The sequence below is a fragment of the Vigna unguiculata genome, chromosome 6, assembly GCF_004118075.2.
Source record: "Vigna unguiculata cultivar IT97K-499-35 chromosome 6, ASM411807v1, whole genome shotgun sequence".
Taxonomy (NCBI): Eukaryota; Viridiplantae; Streptophyta; class Magnoliopsida; order Fabales; family Fabaceae; genus Vigna; species Vigna unguiculata.
This window is the reverse complement of record NC_040284.1, coordinates 25552634-25575545: the sequence shown is the minus strand read 5'-3', so window position 1 is coordinate 25575545 and position 22912 is coordinate 25552634. Positions and strand designations below refer to the sequence as shown.

The 22912-nt window shown below is 30.5% G+C and overlaps 3 protein-coding genes and 1 non-coding gene across 4 annotated transcripts; 1 reads left to right on the top strand and 3 right to left on the bottom strand.

Annotated features, from left to right (window-relative positions):
- Positions 1–769: 769 nt before the first annotated feature.
- TRNAT-UGU lies at positions 770–841 on the bottom strand. Its single transcript has one exon. It is a non-coding gene; the product is annotated as a tRNA-Thr (tRNA).
- Positions 842–4633: 3792 nt separating this feature from the next.
- On the bottom strand, positions 4634–6741 carry LOC114187496 (probable N-acetyltransferase HLS1-like). The gene is made up of 3 exons (XM_028075756.1): positions 6559–6741; positions 6248–6378; positions 4634–5510 (listed from the first exon to the last, which is right to left on the bottom strand). Exons 1-3 carry the CDS (start codon positions 6739–6741, stop codon positions 4634–4636), a joined length of 1191 nt encoding a protein of 396 aa, XP_027931557.1.
- Positions 6742–12544: 5803 nt separating this feature from the next.
- LOC114188989 (aldehyde dehydrogenase 22A1-like) lies at positions 12545–18932 on the bottom strand. The gene is made up of 15 exons (XM_028077685.1): positions 18658–18932; positions 18528–18571; positions 18104–18208; positions 17401–17528; positions 17062–17184; positions 16542–16695; positions 16200–16303; positions 16041–16119; positions 15653–15748; positions 15411–15548; positions 14149–14364; positions 13838–13899; positions 13623–13752; positions 13071–13214; positions 12545–12980 (listed from the first exon to the last, which is right to left on the bottom strand). Exons 1-15 carry the CDS (start codon positions 18767–18769, stop codon positions 12822–12824), a joined length of 1794 nt encoding a protein of 597 aa, XP_027933486.1. The 5' UTR covers positions 18770–18932; the 3' UTR covers positions 12545–12821.
- Positions 18933–21242: 2310 nt separating this feature from the next.
- On the top strand, positions 21243–22627 carry LOC114188984 (universal stress protein PHOS34). The gene is made up of 4 exons (XM_028077675.1): positions 21243–21614; positions 21798–21907; positions 22052–22170; positions 22291–22627. The coding sequence occupies exons 1-4, from the start codon at positions 21437–21439 to the stop codon at positions 22361–22363; spliced, it is 480 nt and encodes a 159-aa protein (XP_027933476.1). The 5' UTR covers positions 21243–21436; the 3' UTR covers positions 22364–22627.
- Positions 22628–22912: the final 285 nt, after the last annotated feature.

Genomic DNA, 22912 nt, shown 5'->3' with positions numbered 1-22912 from the left:
GCCATATAAAGAATAGTTAGAAGTTCATGTACAAGGTTGTGAATTAATTCCGTCAAAACTATCTGCTTTACAAGTATTATGTAGTTTCTATTTTAATTTGGTTTAATTACATAATTTATCACACTGAAAACACATACATGTCTACTTTTTCTTCTTATTCCTGCAAATGAAAATTATGAGTATAATAATTATTGATATAAAAATACTATTAAATCATAAAATTATTTTTATGAAAAGGTAATTAAAAAGTTAAATATTGCTTATAGTTTTATTATAGGTAGTTTTTTTATTCTATGGATTGTTTTTTATTAAGAGTATTATTTGAATTTGAAAAAATAATTACGTAAAAGGTAAAATTGAAAAATATTGAGTGCTTAAGAAAGGTTATAAAATATTATAAAAAAGTAATTTTATTATGGATAATTGCAAAGGGTTTTTATTATGAGTATTTATTTGAATTTTAAAAATCAGTTATTTAAAGAGTAAAATTAAAAAAATTGTACATAAAAAAAGACAACCCCTTTTACTAATAGTAGTTACATTATTAATAATCAAAATAATCTAAACATTTACTTTAATAGCGTTTACACCTAGATCCATAAAGTTTTTTAAAATTAACTTCCCTTCTCATAAAGTTTTTCAAAATAAATTCCCCAAATAAAATAAACACAAAAAGATACAATTAAAATGAAAAAACAAATGGATAAATTAAACAAAAAAAGATAAAAAAGAACAAAAAAACAAAAAAAAGGATAAAAATAAAATATTTTGCCCCCATGCAGGATCGAACTACAGACCTTCAGTTTACAAGACTGACGCTCTACCACTGAGCTATAGGGGCGTGGACGTTCGTTCCTTAATTAATAATTAATTTATTTAAAGGAAACACTTTTAAGCAATCATTTATTGACTTCCCATGAAAAGTCTAAAATTTAAAATATTGTATTCATAAAACTGAAAAATTAGTTAACAAATCAGTAAATTAGTAGCACTTTTTAACTCCAAGCTTTTCACTTTGAATTTGTAATATTTTGTTGAGTTAAATATAAAGTATTCACATATTTATATGATTTTATTGATCCGTAAACTAAAACAATCTATATATTTTTGGGTTAAATATGTTTTTGGTCCTTCAAGTTTCAGCGAAATTTGGAATTAGTCCCTCATCAAAACTTTTGACCAATTTAGTCCTTCATCTTTCAAAATGCGTGAATTTAGTCCTTTTAACCAAATTTTGTTAAGTTTATCTGACATTTCAAGCGCATTTCATGATAGTATTTAAATTATTTATACTGTTTGACACATTTTTGCTTCAGTGTTAACTTAAATACTATCATGAAATGCGCTTGAAACATCAAATAAACTTAACAAAATTTGGTTAAAAGGACTAAATTCACACATTTTGAAAGATGAAGGACTAAATTGGTATAAAATTTTGATGAGGGACTAATTCCAAAATTCACTGAAACTTGAAGGACCAAAAACATATTTAACCCTATATTTTTTAATCATAAATTCAAAATGTCAGTATAATTTCCTTTTAAAAATTTATAATTTTCATGTTGAATTGTAATGACCCATAAATGATTTTTGGTATAGATAGTCTTACAATTTTTCATTCTGATCAATAGAGGGCAATGTATGAGTCCTGATTGAATTGGTAGAAAAAGTAAATTGCAAGAAAATATTAGTATGAAAAAAAAAGTTAAAAAATTAGTGACAATAAGAATTTAAATATAACTTTTAAAATAATCCATCATTCTCATTCATCCATTTTTTTCATTCATGACACTTTCATTTAATTTTTTATTCTGTTTCTCCCTTTTCCCCTTATTATTTATCATAATTATACTCTTTTATCCAATTTTATTTCCACCACTTTTTCTTCTTCCGATGTCCAACAAAAAAAAAAAATCATTTTCTATCACTAATTTTCATGCTATGTTTCCGAAATCCAATTTACAGAAGATTTTTCTAATTTGGGTTTATAAGCTATATAAATCCTTTTCACCTTTAGCAGATTTCTACCAATAATTTAAGGAGTTAAAATAATATAATTAATTGAAATATAATTTCAGCTTATAATTTTTGTGTAGACTTTGTTCTTTGCATTTTTATGAATGCTATATGCAAATTATTAATACCAAAATTTAAAATCTTATCTTTTATAATTTTTTATTTGTTTGAAGATTTATTAATTAAAAAAAGAAACGCAATGTTGTGGGAGTTTGAAATAGCATGAAAAAATTTTGAAAGCTGATTATTGACCCAACAATAATGGGTTTCATAACAATGAGGTTTTATTAACCTCAAGAGGTAATTGAGGTTCTATAAATTTCAAAGAAGTAAATGTGATTTTAAACCGCGAGCAGTACCAAGGATTTTAAACTGCAGGTATTTGTTAGCGATGCATTTAACAAATCGTCAGGAACACCTTTAACAAAGGTTCAAACTTTTAGAAACAAAAATAATAACTTAGTTAAAAACAATTAGTTTTGTAGAGTATAGAAACAAACCAAAGATTATTATGTTAGGTTTAGATAAGTTTTAATTTTCTTCTAAATTTGTTTATCTTTAATTAAATTCTTATTAAAATTTTTATTTATTATGTATTACAAATTTTTATATTTTTTAATTGAGTCTTAATCATTTAATTTTTGGTTTATCGGATGAAGTAATTATTATAGTAAACATTCGTTTAAGTTTGTACTCATTTAAATTCGCATTCTGCTTAAATCCGTAATTGAATAAGGAGAATTCTCAGACCAATAATGCTGTGACTTTATTTTCAAATCAAATCACGTAAAGTTATTTTGATGATTATTTTGAATTCGTTCACATGTCATTGCTGATTTATCATTGTGTAAGATGCGGCGAAGGTCGAAGAACACATCCTTAGCTTGATTTAATTGCTGCGATGATAAAGAAAGAATCTTTCAACTCACTCATGAATAAAATAAAATAACAAGTTCCTCCTTTAACATATCTCTTGTATCTCATACTTCTCATATTTTCATAATTTTTACAAATTTTCGACACTCATAATATTTGATATAGTAATTATATGACTCATAATATTCTATATTGTAATATAACTCATAGATACGAACTTAAACAAATGTTTACGTATATATTATACCTCACCATCTTAGTTCTTTTGTTTGTCACCGTAGATTAATAAATGTGAGGTTCATCAGTGCATAAAATCTGAAATTTATAAATAGGTAGAGGCCAGAAAAAAAAAGAAAATAACGGAGAAGAGAAAAGTCATATTACCCCATCAACCAAAAACTTAATTAAAATATATAAAAGATTTGATTATAATAAATAATGTTTTTAATAAAAATACACAAATTTTTAAGAGAATTTAAACCATCACATTATAAAAATTATGTGATCATATTAAAAAAAATAAATTGACCAGACCAAAATTTAGTGATTATATTGATCTTCAAATAGTGAATATATTTATTATCATGGCTCTATTTTCTTGTTTATCTACTTAATGTTTCATATTTCTATTTTTATTTCTAAATTTTATTATCAATTTTTGATTAAATTATCAATAAATGCTAATCATTTATTAAATTTATTACTTAATATATAGGTGAAATGATATTAACTATAAAAAGACGAGATACTTATCTTTTTCTTCCATCTTTTATAATTTTTATCTATTTTTATTTCAATAGTAATATAAGTAATAAAATATAAAATAATGAAAATTTATTAAACATGATTTATTATTAACAAGGAGAAAAATATAAATCTAATATCTCTCTTAATGCAATTTTCAAAATTCTCTTAAAACACGAGCATAACCCTCCATGTCATGTTTTCTATCATTCCTCGAAGTTTACCTTACTTATTATGAACCCAATAATTCTAATTCACATTTTTATTATATTTTAATATATGAAAAAATATATTTAAACAACATTATAGGAAAAATAATGAAGGATTGACATTTGAAATGATTTTTATGATAAAATTAAATTACATTCAAAGTGTCTATTCACAAAAAAGAATAGACTTTTAAATGTTAACTGAAAAGAAATTAAATCATGATAATTATTTGTAATCAAAGTAAAATTTAAGAACCAAAATAAAATAAATTAAGGTTCTGGTTGTGTATTCAAAGAAATAGGAAAACTGAAAACTCTATTTATTTTTTGTTTTCATTTTTAAATTAACCCTTCTTGGTCACGAGGGTGATAAAACAGATATGACATAAAAGGACAATGAACAGTGCTAACCATGAATGAAATTGCATTAAGCATGTAAAATCCTAAAAACATATCTGGTCCTTTTTACCAAGCTTTTTTGATAGCTGTGCATGAAGTTAATATCAGTTCGTTTTCTGGTTTATCAGTTTTTCTTACAAGATTCGTGATGTGTGAACTGTTCAGCAAATTAATGGCCAAAAAGGAATATAAATTTGGATTTGAAACATGACAGACCTAACAACATTCATAGAAAGGAGGAAAAACCGATATAGCAGAGAATACTAATATATTAACACTTAATATGTAACTAAGTTGTTTCTTGACTAAAATCAACAGATTTTTCATCTGACAGAGATCATGTAGAAGCTAATTTAGGTCAGCACATGGAACCCTTGAAGATTATAAACCTAAAAATCTCTAGGGTCAACAAACACATTTCCCACTTGTCTCATCAATATTTCATCAATGTTTTCATCAACGTGGGTTGAAAGTCTCTTTGTGTACCATAGATCATCGATACACGAGATGGAATCTGTTTGAGGAACATGGTTGGCAAGTGGATCACCAAACCCTAACTCAGTTATAAACACCTTACAGTCCCTCATTCCTTCTCCCACTCTTGATGTGAATCTCCACATAGATTCCATGAGCTCTCCAAGGTTCTCTCCCTGTCCATAGATTCCATAAAGAAAGAGGAAACCAAAGGATCTACAAAGTGAGTTACTCACCGACATTTTGAGACAAGGGAAAACTCTCTCTCTTGCATGATTTAAGGTTGTAAGAAGAAACCTTACTAGTTGAGACCTTCTGATTTGAAGCTTGTAAGCTTCACAAGTGTTCCAAATACTAAAAATTACCCATGATGAGTTTGAAGTTTCACTGCTAATGAGATCTTCTTCATTATCTACCTTGCTTCGCAAATTGAGCCAGCCCTCCCTCTTATAATAACTTACCCATGTGCCTACGCTGAGTTTCTCCTTCAGAATAACGTCCATGTCTAGTGGATACAAATCTTTGGTTTTCAAGGTTCTTCTGTATAACGAAATTGCTAGATCTATGTCCACTTTCTCTATTTTTATGTCCCTGGAAATGTGCTTTGTGATGGAACTAATTGGTTGGACAAATATGACAAGTGAGCTTAGGTTCACATAATTGCATTTGATTGTGAATAGGTTTTTGGAAGCATCATTGTCCTTTTCAGTGGCTAGGAATGCATACTCAGCTCCATTTCTCACCATCCATTCTTCAACTGCAGCAATAAGTCTCAGTGCAACCCCCTTTCTCCTGCAGATATCAAAATGTTTTCTCAATTCACTACAAATTAGGGTTTTAAAACAATGTCCGCAACTTATTGCTTTCAACTAAGTTCAAAATTCAGGTACATCTTTTTATAAGCAAATTTTTTTATCATAGAGCAAAGTAGAAAAGTTATTCAAACCCTGTGCGAGATAAAGGCATACATGGGTTAGGAATAGGTTAGTCAAAGGTGTATAATATGAAAATGCAAATGACAGCTTATTCTATCTCAATAGAAGACAAACAAATTGACAGATAGGTACACTGCAATAAAGGAGAATCTGAAATCTCTATCAGGTGAAGGAAATTATCACGGATGGGAAATGAAAAGCCTCACAATGTGTAGTTTGAATAGGAAAAGGTGTTCACATAGCAACAGTGGTTCTGATATCTAGCAGCATGTTCCTATACATCATTCTGTCAAAGTGTATTGAGATACCAATGAGCAAGAAAATTGAGATGGAAAAGATGAAATATTTTAAGAGATGATAGTTCAGATAAGGTGTGTATATAATAGAGCTTCACCCAGCTAAGGTAGACATGCTGCTTTTGTAATCATGTAAATACCATATATAAATATATCTAATACAGTTGCAAAAAAGAAAAATTCTAACCCACTCACAAGATCATTTCAGAGGATGAAAGAAGATAAATTCAGGATTATTAAAACACTAACCAGAAAACAAAAATAGATCTTTTTAGGTACAAATGAAAGTGAGTATTACCTGTAAGAAGGAGAGACTCTGAGGCCTAGGATGTAACCCATCTTCAAGAGTGACCCAGAAAGAGTCCCTACATTCTTAATGACTCCTCTAACCACTCCAACTAGTTCCTTGCTCTCTAGAAGCTCAGCTACCTGAAAGTCATTAGATAAACCATTTATGTATATGTATGTTTTGGAAATATATGTGTTTCATGGTAGAAAAGTGAAGAACAGTTTATGAAAATCTGCAGAAAAGCAAGTTTGAATTTATGTGGAGTATTTGAAAAGCAAGAATGTGAGGTGGAAGGTAGGGATATGATGATAGTCACCCACCAGCATTACACGAAGAGGGAAAAACCTAATCCTAGATAAAGGGTCACCCATCATGTTGGTAAAAATGGAGACCACCTTTTTAGCTCCAATCTCAGAGTTCCTCTCTAGTTTTCTCACCATTTTAACATCTTTATCTTCGTTATATTCTCTTATAAGAATCTTGCTCCTTGTACGGTCAACCATTTCTTCTCTTTGGCTAAATGAAGCAAGTGAGGAAGTGGGAATGGAAATCATTATGGGATCTTTCTTGATTTGGATCTATGCAGACCAACATTCACATTGAACCCTTATATATGGCGAACTATTGTTTTCTTTTATTCCTTCCTCATTTTCTTCTGTTGTCGTCACTTGAACACAATAACATACTATATTTTCCAACACATGAATTGATGCACCCGTTGAAATTATCATTGTCCTGTTCGTTTTTTCTTTCTATTTCAAAACTGATCTGATGCAGGAACAGTGATTAAAGTTGTAAAGTCCCACGTTGTAAGAATGATGCTCTGTGAAGTAAAATGCACCGATCCAGGCTTAATATATATCCAAATTCTTGGTAATATAGCCCTTCTAGATAAAAATAAACTCCAAAAGAATTTCACTAAGAAATATATACTAGGATAAAATCTAATAACAATATAATCAAATTTATATATACATTTTCCCTTATAATAAACTATTTTTCTAGTTTTACTCTTCATATATAAAAAGTTTTTAAAACAGTTATTGTGGAATTTCGGTTGTTTATTTGGTCTTAGTTGTGTTGTTTTAATTCCTGTAAAATACTCTTTCTTTTTGTTTTGGTAATATTGTAATAAAAATAAAAAAAACTAACATATTTTATTTTAATAAGACTAACTAAATTAACAAATTATTATAAAAATAAAAAAAAAGCATTAAAAAAACTAACACAAAAAAATAAAGATCAAAATAATTTTTCTACAGTTTGAAGTGGGATATTATAAACAACAAAAACATATTTAAACTTATTCATTAATTAAAAATTTGAAGTTGAGTTTGTAATTAATTTTTAATTATGTACATAATTTTAAGTATGATTGATTTCTAACACGAACAATTCTCTAAGTGCATCTTTTTCTTTTGAAAGAGTCAAATTTGATTTGCTGCTCAATATTGGTTTCATTCTAATAACCCCTCTTGTCACAGAGCAAATTGGGTCCCTGTGTTTGTTCTTACAATTGAACTAAATATAATTTTCATGTTAAAAAAACGCTAACGAACTAATCCCAATGCTGCATAATAATAAAAAAGCTGACCTATAAACATGCATCAACAACCAACTACAAGAGACAACACATAACCTTAAATTATGAACACACATCATCAACTACTTTGTAATAAGAGAACACATATTTTGTTTTATATATCCACAATTATGTATTATTTTCAGTAAATAATATAATAGTCAAGAATATGATGTATAATACAACTTTTTCCTATTCAGGTATAATTGACAATTAGAATATGATCACATGTTCATGTAGTTTTGTTTTGTTGTATTAGAAGTCTCTACCACATTTTAAGCAAATAAATAAATAATTAATGAAATTTTTTTTAATTCAAATGTGAGTATAAATAATTAGTGTTTCTGTGATTTCAGCTTTGTATTTTTTTTTCAATCTATATGTTTTTTAGCATTAAACAGTCCCTGGGTTTCTACTTTGAGTAGTTAACTAGCTAGATCTTATATTTAATTATTCATAATATCAGCATATATTTTATTCTAAACATAATTTTTCATATTATATTGTTTGTGGAAATCAATTTTAAAATGATATTCTCTTTTTGTATGCGGATTGAGATAAATCAAACGCTTCATTTAATTATATTTATGTTTAATAATAAAAAATTTAAGTATCAGATAAGGTAATAGATTACTTTCTACTTTCTTTTCTTTTATCAGAAGTAATCAATTAATTTACAAAGTCAATTTTTCAAAATGACTGATATTTTTATTTTTCAAATGAAATATTATTTTTTTCTCCTTCTTACGTCTCCAAATCAATAACTCCCTCTTTCTTATTCAAAATCATTTATTCACAAAAAGAGTGAGTTTATTTCAATAAATTGGTTTCTCCATTATTATTATTATTATTCTAAATAGAAATAACTTCACAGGTAGTATTTGTTAATGGTTATTAAAACAGAGACACAGAGATTTTGAAAAGTTTGCAAATGAAAATATTAAACTCCATTAATAAATACATTATTGTTGGGTTTTTATATTTCTTCATATATCTTGTTTATATATGGGTTATGATTATAGTCCTCAAATATCGTGGTTTCATATGGATTATATGATATTAGTATAAGGTATTTGATATCACTTTAATCCCAAAATCTTAAGACAATGATGTTGTAGGTCTTTATTTTTATATAATATTTAATTTTTTTTATTAATATGATATTTTTTATTCACACCTGAACTATTTCCAAAAATTATTAACTCCTCTGGTTGTGACCCGAAGTCAAAGCCAGAATTTGTGATAATCTACTGAAGCTGTTTCTCACTAGTCATTGTGGAAAATGTTTGTAATGTACCTCAATACATTGTATCCCAAACACTCCTACATGAACAGGTGCATGTCTTTTGTCATATATAATGATCAGAATAGAGATTATATGTGAGATTGTCTGATAGGAATCATCACATATTCAACATTTTTTTTTTAATTTTAAATATTATTTTCCTGTGCTCAAGAACCACAATCATGGTTGTACTTATTTCTTTTGCAACCAATAGTATTTTTTGAGAGAGAAAATGATGGTGCTCATCTGTTTATAGATAAAATCATGCAAAACTATCGCACATATAGATGGATTTTGAAGTTACTTGCCGACAAGACTTTTTATTCTTAATAAATAGCTTTTGGATTGTTGAACAAAGAAACTACAACAGGAGCACAAAGCTACAGTGTTCCTCCCCCAACTCAGGCAAATCCCGATTCCTTGGTTTCATGTTATGGACACTTTGTCCATATTTTCTTCATTCAATAACAGAAAACTATAGTATTCAACGTCAAAGTACAGACATTTACAAATAGTTAATGTGTCGTGTGGCATTCATGACAGACACGTATTTGTTTATTTGTGTGTATATAGGGCACTGACTATAACTATATTTTTCAATTTCTCAAATTATTTTCTCATTTTAAACGTCCCTACATATAAAAATATCGCAATGATTGAATAGATACTGCAATTATAGTCATATTCTTACTTCTAAAATATTAACTCTATCAGGATTTGCAGGTTCTTTACATTAATTTTATATCTTCTTATATATGATACTTAAACTCAGACTTGAATTCTCAATATTACTGTGTAAATACATAGGTATATAAAAATTAGAATTTATTATATATAAATTAGACAATATATAACTAAGATGAGGGCATGCAGAGAAATGTTGAATAAGGTTACATTACATCATAGAGGCGGCAAATACTGAAATAAGAAAGAGGAGAGCACGTGATTAGATGAGGGTACTGCCGGAGGAGGAAGAATGGGATACAGTTCAATAACTCTCTGAATATTCGTTCTTTTCTTGGCTCTTCTCTTAGCTTAGTCACTAAACTAATAATTGCTGTGTCCTTCACCACCTGCTTCAGAGATTGTCATCGAAAGCAACTTTGTAAATGACAGAAAATACCGTAAAACATGGAGTTATGGCAATGTCATTTGTCAGATTCCTATTTTGTTGTCTCAATTTTCTGTTATGCTACCAAAGAACTTATCATTTCTGACTACCAGTTTAATTATTGATACTTCCAGCACTGAAGATCTTGTGAAAATTTCTGGGTTCTCTTCTGCGCCACCTTGCTTTATAATTTTTCTCATGTTTCAGCGTGCCAATAAGTAGTCTTTGGCCCTTAGCTGTTCTTCTTCCAATAAACCTCATCCTGCATTTCCCCAATTCATGCCAACTCTATTAAAACTTGTGCCTTCCATCTTCAAAATCTATTCACTTTTTCACAATTAATTAGAGAAGTGATAATTACAAAAAATAACAGATAAAGGGAAACCTAACCACGTGTCTCTTATCAGGTAGGGTTTCCAAGGACAGGTGTAAGCAAACATAGGATTTGTTTCGATTACAAATTTTGTTGATGAGAAGAAGGAATCGGAGCATACATATATTATGTACAACCTATAAAACTTTTACAATATATGCCAACCCTTATGAATTCATATATTATGTACAACTTATAAAAACCTCTTACTCTATGCCAACCCTAATGAATTCATATTTTATATGTCCTATTATTTGAATTATTAAACTTACGGTGGCAGTTCCAGATATAATGGTATTTTATTAAAGTAATATGTTTCCCTGGCATCTAAACAATAGTTACATTAATTACACATCTATTTTTGTTTCTCTAGTTTCTTTGGAATCATATTATGTGTCCCTACTTTTATTTATGCATTGATCAGGATACTTCATATTAATTCGGTATCAAGTAATCTTTCTCTATTTTATGTAGCTGTCATGATATATAATGATCTTATTTCACTAAATTATTTTAACACTTGTTTCTCCAAATCTAAAAATAATTTGATAAAAACTAATGACAGTTGCACATTAAGTCATAGTATCGTGTTATATTTAGTAAAAGCATCACACTATAATGGAAGGATATTTAGCATTTATTTGAGATGTGAAGTTGAGAATTAGGGTTTCAAAAGGGTTCAAAAATTAAGGATTGTTTGTTTTTTATGGTTTGGATTTTGACCGTGATTTATGGTTCATTTTCTTGCCATGGAATGTTGTTGACTGTGTTTTGGACCCTAGTTCGATGGTTTGTTTGATTTATGCAACGAGAGTTATTGTTTTTGCTTATTTACATCTTCAACTCCAAAATTTCGAACCCCTTGTCTTTTTGTTCTACACTGTCAAAATATATGTAACTTTCTCAAGCTAATAGCATTTTTCCATGTCATTAACACTTCAAATTAACAGTCCAGATGCTAATTTGTATCTGACCACAGTTGATAAGAGAAAATAAAAACAATGACAAACAATAATTAAGAAACTTTCACTGGTTAATAAATTATTGAAAGACTAAAAATGAAATTTGTGAAAAGATGATACAATAACTATACAGACAGTATGAATGTCCAAATTTAAACACAAGTCAGTTTTTTTAGCCAAATCACAAATAAATGCAAAATGTCATGATACTAAAGACAAGAAGTTGTTTGTGAATAATTTTTTATCTAAGATGAAAGGTGCGTAAAGCGAAAAAAAAAAAAAATCTAGTCTTCACTTTTAACTTCACATGCCTTTATTTTAAAAGCGGAAAATACCTTTGTCAAAAACCAATTTCAAGTTTTAAAAACTGGAGCAAGATAGAGAAATATTAATTTGTTGGGAATTTCAAAACCGAGAAGACGTTTTCAAAATCCTTCTATTTCACGGTAACAGTGTTGCAAATGAGTGATTTCATTGATGAAAGATTAAAAATAAATTTCTAAACCCCAAACACTCGTCACCCGCAACCATATTCTTCCACACTATAATTTCACACCCTTCATTTTTTCAATGTAACTGAACACAAGAACCACCTATTCTTTGTCTAGTGAGGCTACTCACCGACAGTATCTGTTTTTCACCCAACAATGTCGAGAGTGGAGCACCACAAGAACCAGCAGACATTGGCAAAGCACCCCACAGAGGCGTCATAGCACGGTGCCCCAAGTCTCATAGACTCATGCCCCAGATAAACTAAGGTTTTCAAATTCAAGTTCTCAAATAACTTGTTTTTATTTTCATTAAAAACAGTTCCTTAAAAGAATGCCATAAATTAGTTTTAAAAACAAAAACAAATGCATCAAGCAAGCCAAAGTGTTTATGAATCAAATAATCAAACCACAATGAGTAGTAAAATGTCAAATTTCATAATATGAGAGGAGGTGAAGTGTTTTTGAGCTGCACCAAGGGAGGATAAAGTAATTTAACCGTAAAACTACATTGATTTAATAAAAGAAAAAGACACCAGAATGGTAGTAGTATGGTGTAATTTCATCAACATATTGATATAAAATTCATATGATCGTCATCAGACAAGTAGCCCAGTATTGTCATCGAATAAGCACAGCAACATGGCAGTAGTGAGTAATGGCTAAAGCTCAAATTACAGTTGGATTCTGGGAGATAAACGACAAACCAAAAGCCCTAAATTATTTGACCATGATGATGATATGAATATGAACCATTTGGAATGTTACCCGTCCTGACACTGTTAATCATCTTTCTTTTTTCTACTGCCACGTAGAGAGCTCTGCTCAGTAAGCATTTTCAGCACGTTAACCAATGCTTGCAAACGGTCCCATAGGCTGAGCCCGAATAGTGCTTCAACAAGCGATTCCTGGAACTCAAATCCATTTTCTGCAACAGGATACTATTGCAGAGAAAAGAACCATCTCAGTATAACTTTCCTCTCCAAACGAAGTAAAATAATATACAATTATGAAAGGTTTTCCTGAATAACCTGAAGAGGCTTCGGTATCACGGTTTTGATGAATGGCCACCATCTATCTTCAACAACAGCTTTTACAAGGCAGCATGCCCGCAAACCTTCTGCACCACCAAATCGTCCAAATCCACTTTGTTTCACACCCCCGAATGGCAGCGACTTAAATAATGGAAAATACACAATTAATGCAACTTTAGTTCAGTGGAAATTATAATTAGATGTAACCTAGGTTGAGTAGGGAACATATCCTAGCCATTTGGCTAAAAGAACTGCAGAATTACAAGCCAAAAAACCAATAAAATAATTAAACTCTCCTCATACAACATTCATATATATTATAACTTAAACCAGAAGTTCCATCCAAAGGGGCATTTTTGTGGCAAAGTAGTCGATACAGTAAATTAAAACAGTAAAGAAATTGCCTTTTCTCATGAATAAGCCAATAGTTGGTTCCATAGCCAAATTGGCAAATAATATAGCATAGATCATATCACTGCTACTAAAGTCCTTTAGGGTCAACCCCCTTCTGAGAGAGAGATAACGATAAAATAGTAAAATAAAATTTACCTGACACATGTATGTCGCACCAAAATCATTAATCGCTGCAATCCCACAATGTATCTGGGAAGCTATATCTCTAGCCCGGCTCTGACTGCCTGAGAAAACAGCACATCCAAGCCCAAATTTTGAATCATTTTGTATATGGGTTGGAGTACCCCAAGTACTCCACTATACATATAAATACTTATACTTTGCCGATCAAAATAAAAAAATAAAAATTTGCAAGCCTCACAACCTCTTCATCGGAGCTAAATTTCATAATTGGCATGATTGGTCCAAAGGCCTAGAAAGAAGTCATTGAAATAGAGTAGTGAATTTAGAGAAAGATATTCTTGAATATAAATGCATAGTTGCATTACATATATGACACGAGACACAACAATTATCCATATCTAAAAATCTCCAATGCCTTCTAGTCAAGATATGAACAATTTCTTCTATGATCAAAATGCAACATAGATGGTTGATAACGTAACACATGAAAACAAGAACAAAACAATTATTGTGGCAAAGAAAACACCAAGTTTTCTACCTCTTCCTGCATCAATCTCATTGAGTGATTCACATTCACAATCACCGTAGGGGGGAAATATTGATCAACTGCACCTTCACCTATATGTCCAAAACTTCCTCGTGCAATAATTTCAGCTCCTTTCTCTAAAGCATCATTTATAAGGCTTTGAAGCTTTTCAGAATGCGCATGCATACATAAAGCTCCCATATCATATTTTCCAGCAAGTGGTGGGTCCTGCAAGAAATCAATAACTGAAAAGCTTTAGGAAAGAGAGTTCTTAATACTAAATAGTTCTGAAGGTGACGTCTATTCTCCAATAAGTGAAAAGGGTTCTTGATAGTACAGTTGCAATTGTCAATTTGGCACATAACCTACATATTAACTCTAACGACATTTGACCACTTTTTTTACCACCTTCATGGGTTACAAGTTAATTTGTCTTAAGTTACAAGTTAATTTTAAGGTGGTAAAAAAAGTAGTTAAATGTGGGTGTCAACCTATCATTTCTCTAACTCTAACTAACTCCTAAAATGAATCCTCTTTTATTGACCCACCAAATAAGTTTGTTGAAAAAGCCTTAGTCCCCAAAACCCTCACTTAAAGTGGTTTAGGATTAGGGCCAAAATGGATTTGGCCTAGTGCAACACTAAAAAAAGACCTTAATTTACAAATACTTTTCAAAATTGTACAAGTCCCTAAAACATTATAAATTGCAAGCTAACCTATACATATTTTATATTAGTTATAAATTAGTCCTTTAACTTTTATTATTTGCAACTTAATTGCAAGGTTAGACTCAACCCAACCTGTCTAGACCCAACTCAATCAATTTGCTAGTTGACCAGAAAATTACTTACATATCAATTTCAAGCGTTTAAAGATATAAAAATTCATGTGTATCTGTTTCAAGAGAGATGAGATACAGAGCCAGTATTTTATTTGATGCAAATAGTTTAACTCTGAAAAGCTTATTGGGGCTACAAACTTTAAAAGGGACAATGTAAACATATCATGAATCATATGAACATCTGTTGGGTTCTATTATTTGTTTCTGGTTGAGTCATTCTTGCCCTCCACAATTGGGGTTTATCCCTATCTTTTTCTGTAACAAATATTTAGTTCCTGTCAAGGTCCCAGAATTTCGTTCATGACTAGAGCAGATGTAAAGACAAGCTGATTGATTACTGAAATAGCAATTCTGTAACAATAAACTCATTGAATTAAAAAGAGAGATGCAGCAGTTACATTTTACAAATTAAATGTTTAAAGGGAAACTTAACAGCTGTAACAGATTTTATAATTTTGGTAACTTTACTGACAAAGGATGCATATACGTTCCTGTGGACATAAAATCGCTCAGCCCCAGCACAGTTCTGCCCACTTGCCTGAAGAACAGCCCTGACAGCAATTTGAGCAACCTATACTCAGCAGATCAGCCAGTTAAAACTATGGCACTCAAGAATGAATATTCCAACAAGTTGCAAGGTTAACATTTTCCAGCCAAGTTGGAAAAGATTCATACATGATCCACATCTACATCTTCACAAACAATAAATGCATCTTTTCCACCAAGCTCCAGTGTAACTGGTATAAGTTTCTCGGCAGCATTGCTCATTATCTATATAAAAGAATGCAGCAAATCATCAGACACTTATTAAATTAAAAGGTAGATGCTATCCCGTGCATTCGTTCTACCTGAAAGACAGCACTCTAAACCAGAGTTCTACAGCAACTTTGAAGTTACATATACAACTCAGTTAAACAATTTCTGTGTGTACTCTCTTGAATTCCTTTATTAAACATCTACCATGCTTAACTCATTCAGAAGCTTATTTTGTAGAATTGAAACAAAAAAACCATTGTTACTATTATGGAATACAATTTAGAGATGAGTGCCAAAGGAATCATACCATCTTGCCTATCCCAGGTGATCCAACAAAAATGACTTTGTCAACAGAAGACACCAGTGCTTCTCCTGTTTCAGCAAACCTGGTAAGAAAAGCTCTATTAGCTATAGATGCATATGTTACTGAAACCAAAGGGAAGAACGAAGGGTGATAAGGCTATACCCTGTTATCACCTCAACAAGGTCCTCTGGAGCTCCTATAGCAGCAAGGGCTGATTGGATGATTCGGAAGTAAAAGCATCCAGACCAACTTGCATGTTCTGAAACCTACAATCAGAGTCATATGGATTTCTGTCAAATTGAAAACATGATTTTATAGTAACTAGTAAGAGCAGAGGTATTAACCCATGCATTTGTCTCAGTTTTAATATAAGTTTGTCAATGAATGTAATATAATCACTATTAAAGCATATCAGTCAACAATGTTATTCTTGAAAACACGTAGTGCATTCATGGAATGAACAATTTTAGAAAGGTAGATAGCAGGCATTATGTCATTTTATACCTTAATCACAATGCCATTTCCAGAAAAAACTGCTGCCAACATAGGGTTAAAAATGTTGTGGAAAGGATAGTTCCACGACACAATGGCACCAATAACACCAAGGGGATGTAATTCTACTCTAGCTCTCTTATGAAACATCGCTCTTCCAGAGGATCTGTAAGTTTTTTTATTTACCACAAAAAAGAAAAAACTCGTCATGAAAATGCATTAAGAAAATCTGTAATTTTAGCATAAAATATCATTAAGTGTATTAAAAGAGTAATACCTCTTTTCCTAAAATAATCAGTGGAAATTATAAAACACTACAATTTCAGGGCAATAATTTATAAGAACATTATAAAAACCAGGGAAAGATAATATACCAAAGTTACTTTAAGAAGGGAGAAAGTGTCAATTACTGGCGGGGTGGAGAAGGACCACGCTGTACCCACTTACAAGAAAAATATATGTATAGATATACTAGTTTTTTGGTCCAAACTGAAAAAAGAGAGAGAAATAGAGAGAAGATCGAGGCAGGTACCGGTACTCAGGCTTTAGGCATTGCTCACCCTCAGACAGCAGCCAATTTATCTTCTCACACGTTGTCATTATTTCCCCAAAAGAGGCATCTACCATTGTCTTCCCAGTATCACGTGAAGATATTCTGGATAAAGCATACGAATTAAAATATACTAAGAAATTTATTAATATTCTTTAGCAATAAGTATAACTCATATATTTTAGACTAATGAATAAAACCATGTGATAGCTAGAACCAAAAGACACTAGGATGTTTCCTAGAATATCAGCATTATGTTAGTTTAAAAAGTACTAACATTTAAATCTTCTTTCAATGACCATGAAGAAGAACTGCACTTACTCGCATATAAGTTCTTGATGTTTAATTATATACTTCAAAAGTATACGCAAAAACTGGCGCCTTTGTTTGAAGCTCGTCTTCGCCCACATCTTTTGTGCCTCCCGTACTTTCTCTACTTGCTCCCTTACCTATTCATACATGCATCACACTTATAGTTAATTATTGCCATACTTTTACTCATAAATCTAGTCAAATTGACAACCAATATTTTATAAACACTTTGTAATAGCATGTTATTCTGAATTGAATAATCAATCCTTAAAACTAGGCACAGGCTTAACAAACATTCATATGCAGGAAAAATAATATTTAAGATCAACGACGGCAAAAAGCAATTTCCATATTTAAGATCAATAAATATACACCTTAAATACAATTCCGTTGAATTGATTTCAACATAGACAAGTATGCAAATGCCAAAATTGAAACTTTAACATACAAGTTTAGCTAGAAGCTAATGCCATGTCAACTTCATCTGATGTGATCAGTTCAACATCATACCCTTATAGACTACTCCAACTTTTCTTAAGCCACAGAAAATTCTAACATTCTTATTCCTAAATATAAAAATTTCTAAACACAAAATGCCGAAGGATAAAAAATTAAGAAAAAAAAGTGTGCATCTTAAAACAAGTAGTGCTTAAACTAGATACTAAAACCATGCATCAGACTATCAGTTCATAATCAGCATAGGCTCACAAACCTCATCGGGCATTAATGCAGGAACATATCCCAAATATTTCATGGTAGCAGGTTCATAGCACTGAACTTTCCCGTTCGATTGCTGTGCCGTTCCCCTTGGAGGCACCTGATTATGAATCAATCATCAATGACATCGAAACAGCCATATACATATTCTCTACAGCACAAAAGGCCAAAATTATAAACCTCTAACTCCAATAGATAATATTCAAAGTGCCACGTCGGGAAGAAGTTAATCCCTAAACTACATCCATGGATTCAATATCACCCATGCATTTTCAATTAATCTGAATTCGGAATTTAAGTTTCAAAGAAAAAGCAAAACTACACGCCTATCAAACAAAACGCGAAAGCCGACATAAAACAAACCATATGACACCACCCAGCGATTTGAAAAATAAAATTGCAGATGCATAAACACTCACATATATGAATCCGTTCTCTTGTGTTTGATTCCCATCATCCAACACTGTGATAGTAATAAAAATAAATTAACATTACATTTTCAGTGTGGCAACAAATTTACGTGCAATAGGGAGTGAAAAAGAAGAGTACCGTCAGAGGAGTCGACGTGAATGGAAGGAACCTTGGGAGGAATGAGAATGAGAAGGAACTTGCAGATGACGAAAGCCAATGCCAGAACGAGCAAGAGCCACCAAAACGCCATTGGAAGAACTTCACAGCAGATTCAGAGAAAAGCAGTTGGCTAGGGTTTAGAGAAGGTTGGGCTGAGTTTGGTTTGATTTTTTGTTTGGAGGAAAATGGTTGAAGAAATGAAGGAATGAGGAGAAAGTTTGCGGGTTGATAAAGGAAACTGTTTGATGCTGTTGTTACCGGGTAGCATTGTACACTTGTACTACATGGGAGTAGTGAAGCACTTCCTACACAGTGACATGTAAACCACAAAAAGTTCAATAAAATAATTAAATATATTATTTATCGCATATTGTTTTGAAACTATATTGTAATAAAAATTAATTATATAAATTAAATGTTTTAAAAATTTATATATTAATTTTTTATAGAATGGAATTTTTCTAATTTAGGTGGAATTATTATATGTTAGTTTTTTTAATGTGTGCTTAATTTTTTTATATTGACATTGTTATTTTAAATTTTATATTGTAAATTTAAAGTGTTTTTAAAAGTAAAATAGGAAAATGATTTGTATATATCAAATAGGAAAAAATCATTTTTTTTATGATATTTGCACCACAGATAGAATCATATCTACATCAACTAAAATATTTAAACTTTAAAGTTTTTTCACAGATATGGATAATAATAATAAATGTATGCTACTTCTTTAAAGACTTTTATTAAACTTTGTTCCACTCTTTCAATAAATTTATTACTTTAATTAAGATACAAAGAATAATTAAAAACAATTTAATAAAAAATTAATTAAAAACACTTAATGTACTGTACACTTAATTAAATTTTAAACTGACAATGATTTATAATAAAGACTACAAACGATTAGAAATTAATGCCATGCATTTAAACCTAATAAATATATTTCTCCGAATCATATCCACGTTAACTAAAATATATTTAAATTTTAAAGTTTCTTCACATCGCAGAGAATTCTGTTTTTATTTTTTTAATTTTACCCTTCAATAAGTAATTGTTTATCAATTACAGTTATCGAGTACTTTAAGATATTTTATTAGTATTTAATGATAAAATATTTAATTTATAAAATAATAGTATTTTATAATAATAATAATTTAATAAATTTTTATATTAACAATTTTAATATATTTGATTTTAATTTAGATTTACACGATAATAATTATATTTTTTTGTATTTTAAAAATTATTGAATATTTTTCGATATGTATATATCATGTATCATGTCTATTATTTTTTTAGTTTAACTAAGAAGACATTTTTTTTATGTACTTAAGCTACCTCCACATGTAAAATGATGATCAATGGTGTTAATGTATACTATCCATCTTTCTTATGCCATGTTTTTAATAGCAATATAGTCTCCATGATATCAGGGTTTTGTTTCTTGTCCCGATCAACTCTATCGGGACATGCATTTTAGAAATCGAATAAATACACAACCTATAAAAGTGCCTTAATTTAATAATCTTTATAAGGAGTCCATATTCTTATACTACATTCATAGTTTTGATATATGGATAATATTTACTCTTGTTTACAAGTAGAAGGATAACAACTCAACATTACGTACCTCGTCAAGGACTTTAGCACAATTAATGGTTAATAGTATATAAAAATTAGAGTTAAATATGTTTTTGTCCTTCAACTTTCAGTAAAAATTGGAATTAGTCTCTCTTGGAAGTCAAGTCTTGAATCAATTTAGTTCCTTATATTTAAGAATATATAGATTTAGTTCTTTAAACTATTTTTTAATTTGATGTTTCAATCGTGTTTTTCAACTAACATTGAAACAAACATGTGTCACATGGTAAACAAACTAAAATACTATAATAAAATATATTTGAAATATCAAATAAAATTAATAAAATTTGGTTAAAAGAACCGACCACCATTGGTACGTTGGTATCCCTATTCCCAATCCAAGAACTTTCCACGTAATTATCTGAAATTTATCCTTGTTACTACATGACCATTGCCCTATAGGGTTTTTAAATCCGACATATGATGTCTCTTGTTATGGTCTTAAACAGAAGGTTAATAAATATGTATATCTGGATTTTTCTAGGAAACACTCAAAATTTTACATAACGGAAGTTATACAATTATACATTTTATATATATATATATATATATATATATATATATTACATGTTTTAACAAAATATTAAAAAAATATATATAAACCAGTTGGTGTAATCCGATGATAATCCGCCATATTTAAAAAAGAAAAAAAATTATTTTGATACACTTTTTATATCATTTAATACATTGTTTTTTTTAGTTTCTTACTATAAAAAAAATGTCAATAAATGTGCAACTTATTAAGTAAATGAAGAACTGGCACAATTTAAATCACAGTTCATTAATTTTCTTGAAGTTTAAACACAAACTTCGTTCAAAGCCAACCCATAGTATAATACAATCTAAAAAGAAATGATTGGTTTCTCTTTAGATGGTGTGACAATTATCGAACCTCAAATTCAAAGGCAACAAATGTGTGGAACAGTGTGAACCACTAACTCCGAGCTCAATTGCCGCACTTCCAGTATCAGCCTCACAAATTGCGCCTTTTCAGTGTCAAACCTTCGCAGACCAAAACAACAAACCAAAATAGAACCCCACATCCCATCGACACAAACACAAATAAAAAACATTACTAAGAGACCACATCGTAGGTTGTTGCAGAGAGAAAAAAAAAATGGCAAGTGCTAGGAGAGTGGGCGTGGCGGTTGATTTCTCATCGTGCAGCATCAAAGCACTGCAATGGACGGTGGATAACGTGGTCAAAGAAGGCGATCACCTCGTTCTTGTTGTCGTTCGCCATGCTTCCAATTACGAGCACGGCGAGATGCAGCTCTGGGAAACCACTGGTTCACGTTAGCAACGCTAATCCCTTAATTCGCATATTCTAATGATTTTATCTGTTACAAATTATTTACGTACAATTCGTAAAAATATAGGTAGAACAAAATTTGTTTCGTGGTCGTTTTGCTGTTCCTAATTTGGGGAGCGGCGTGTGTTTGAGATTTTAATTTGCTTATTCACTGATCTAAACGCAGCTCTGATACCTGTGTCTGAGTTCGCTGAACCTGCGGTGATGAAGAAATATGAATTCAACCCCGAACCTCAAGTAATTGATATAGTGCAAACTGCTGCCAGACAAAAAAATGTATGGTTTTGGAAATTTTTCTGCTAGGGTTATAAATATTGAATTTAGAGTGAATCTGCGTTTAGTTTTTAAATTACAAAATATTTGTTAGTTGTGTGCAATTTCCATTACATGAGAGTAAGTTCCAAGATTTTGGGGTGGCAGATTACGGTGATAATGAAGATCTATTGGGGAGATGCTCGTGAGAAGTTATGTTTAGCTGTTGATCAAGTACCTCTAGACTACCTTACCATCGGGAACAGAGGCCTTGGACCTCTTCAAAGGTGCCTACTATTTCAATCAAATCCTCCAAAACACAGCATAGCAGATGCTGAGGTTTTTTACGTTTCTGATATAATCAAGGATCCGAATTTCATTCTGTGTTTTTCGTTTTCCTTTTACAGGGTCATAATGGGCAGCGTCAGCAACTATGTGGTGAATAATGCCACCTGTCCTGTCACTGTGGTGAAGGGTTAAGTTAAGACCACAACCGTTGGTTACTTCATTAATTTTCCGATCTGATGTAGGAATAATCGAACTATTCTACCTGCTTCTGTTCAAGACTCTGGTGTTCGTGTATTATTCAACTGTTTCTGAAATTACTTTTTTCTCAGTAAAGGAATAGGATGTGTTAATTGTAATACTACTTTCATTATCCCAACAGAAATAAATGAGACAAGACTATACTGAAATAGCAGTGTTTCGGTGAATGAATGTTGTGCAATCGTTTTCCCTTCGGCTAAAGAGGGTGTGTTTAGTTTTTTTTATGCTGCCTCCATTAGAAACTGTCAACAGTTGCTTCTCTTTTATGTGTGAAATTGACCTGCATTTCTAAACCCCGACACATCTCTATACATACGATAATGATGTATTGAATAGAAGAAGAAAAATATTAAAAAAAACAAAATGAAAAAAAATGGAAACAATTAATAACAACAAAATGAAAATATTAAATATTTTTACAAAATTAAATATTGGTATTTATATTAAAATTTAGTGATAAAAATTATTGTATTAAATCATTTT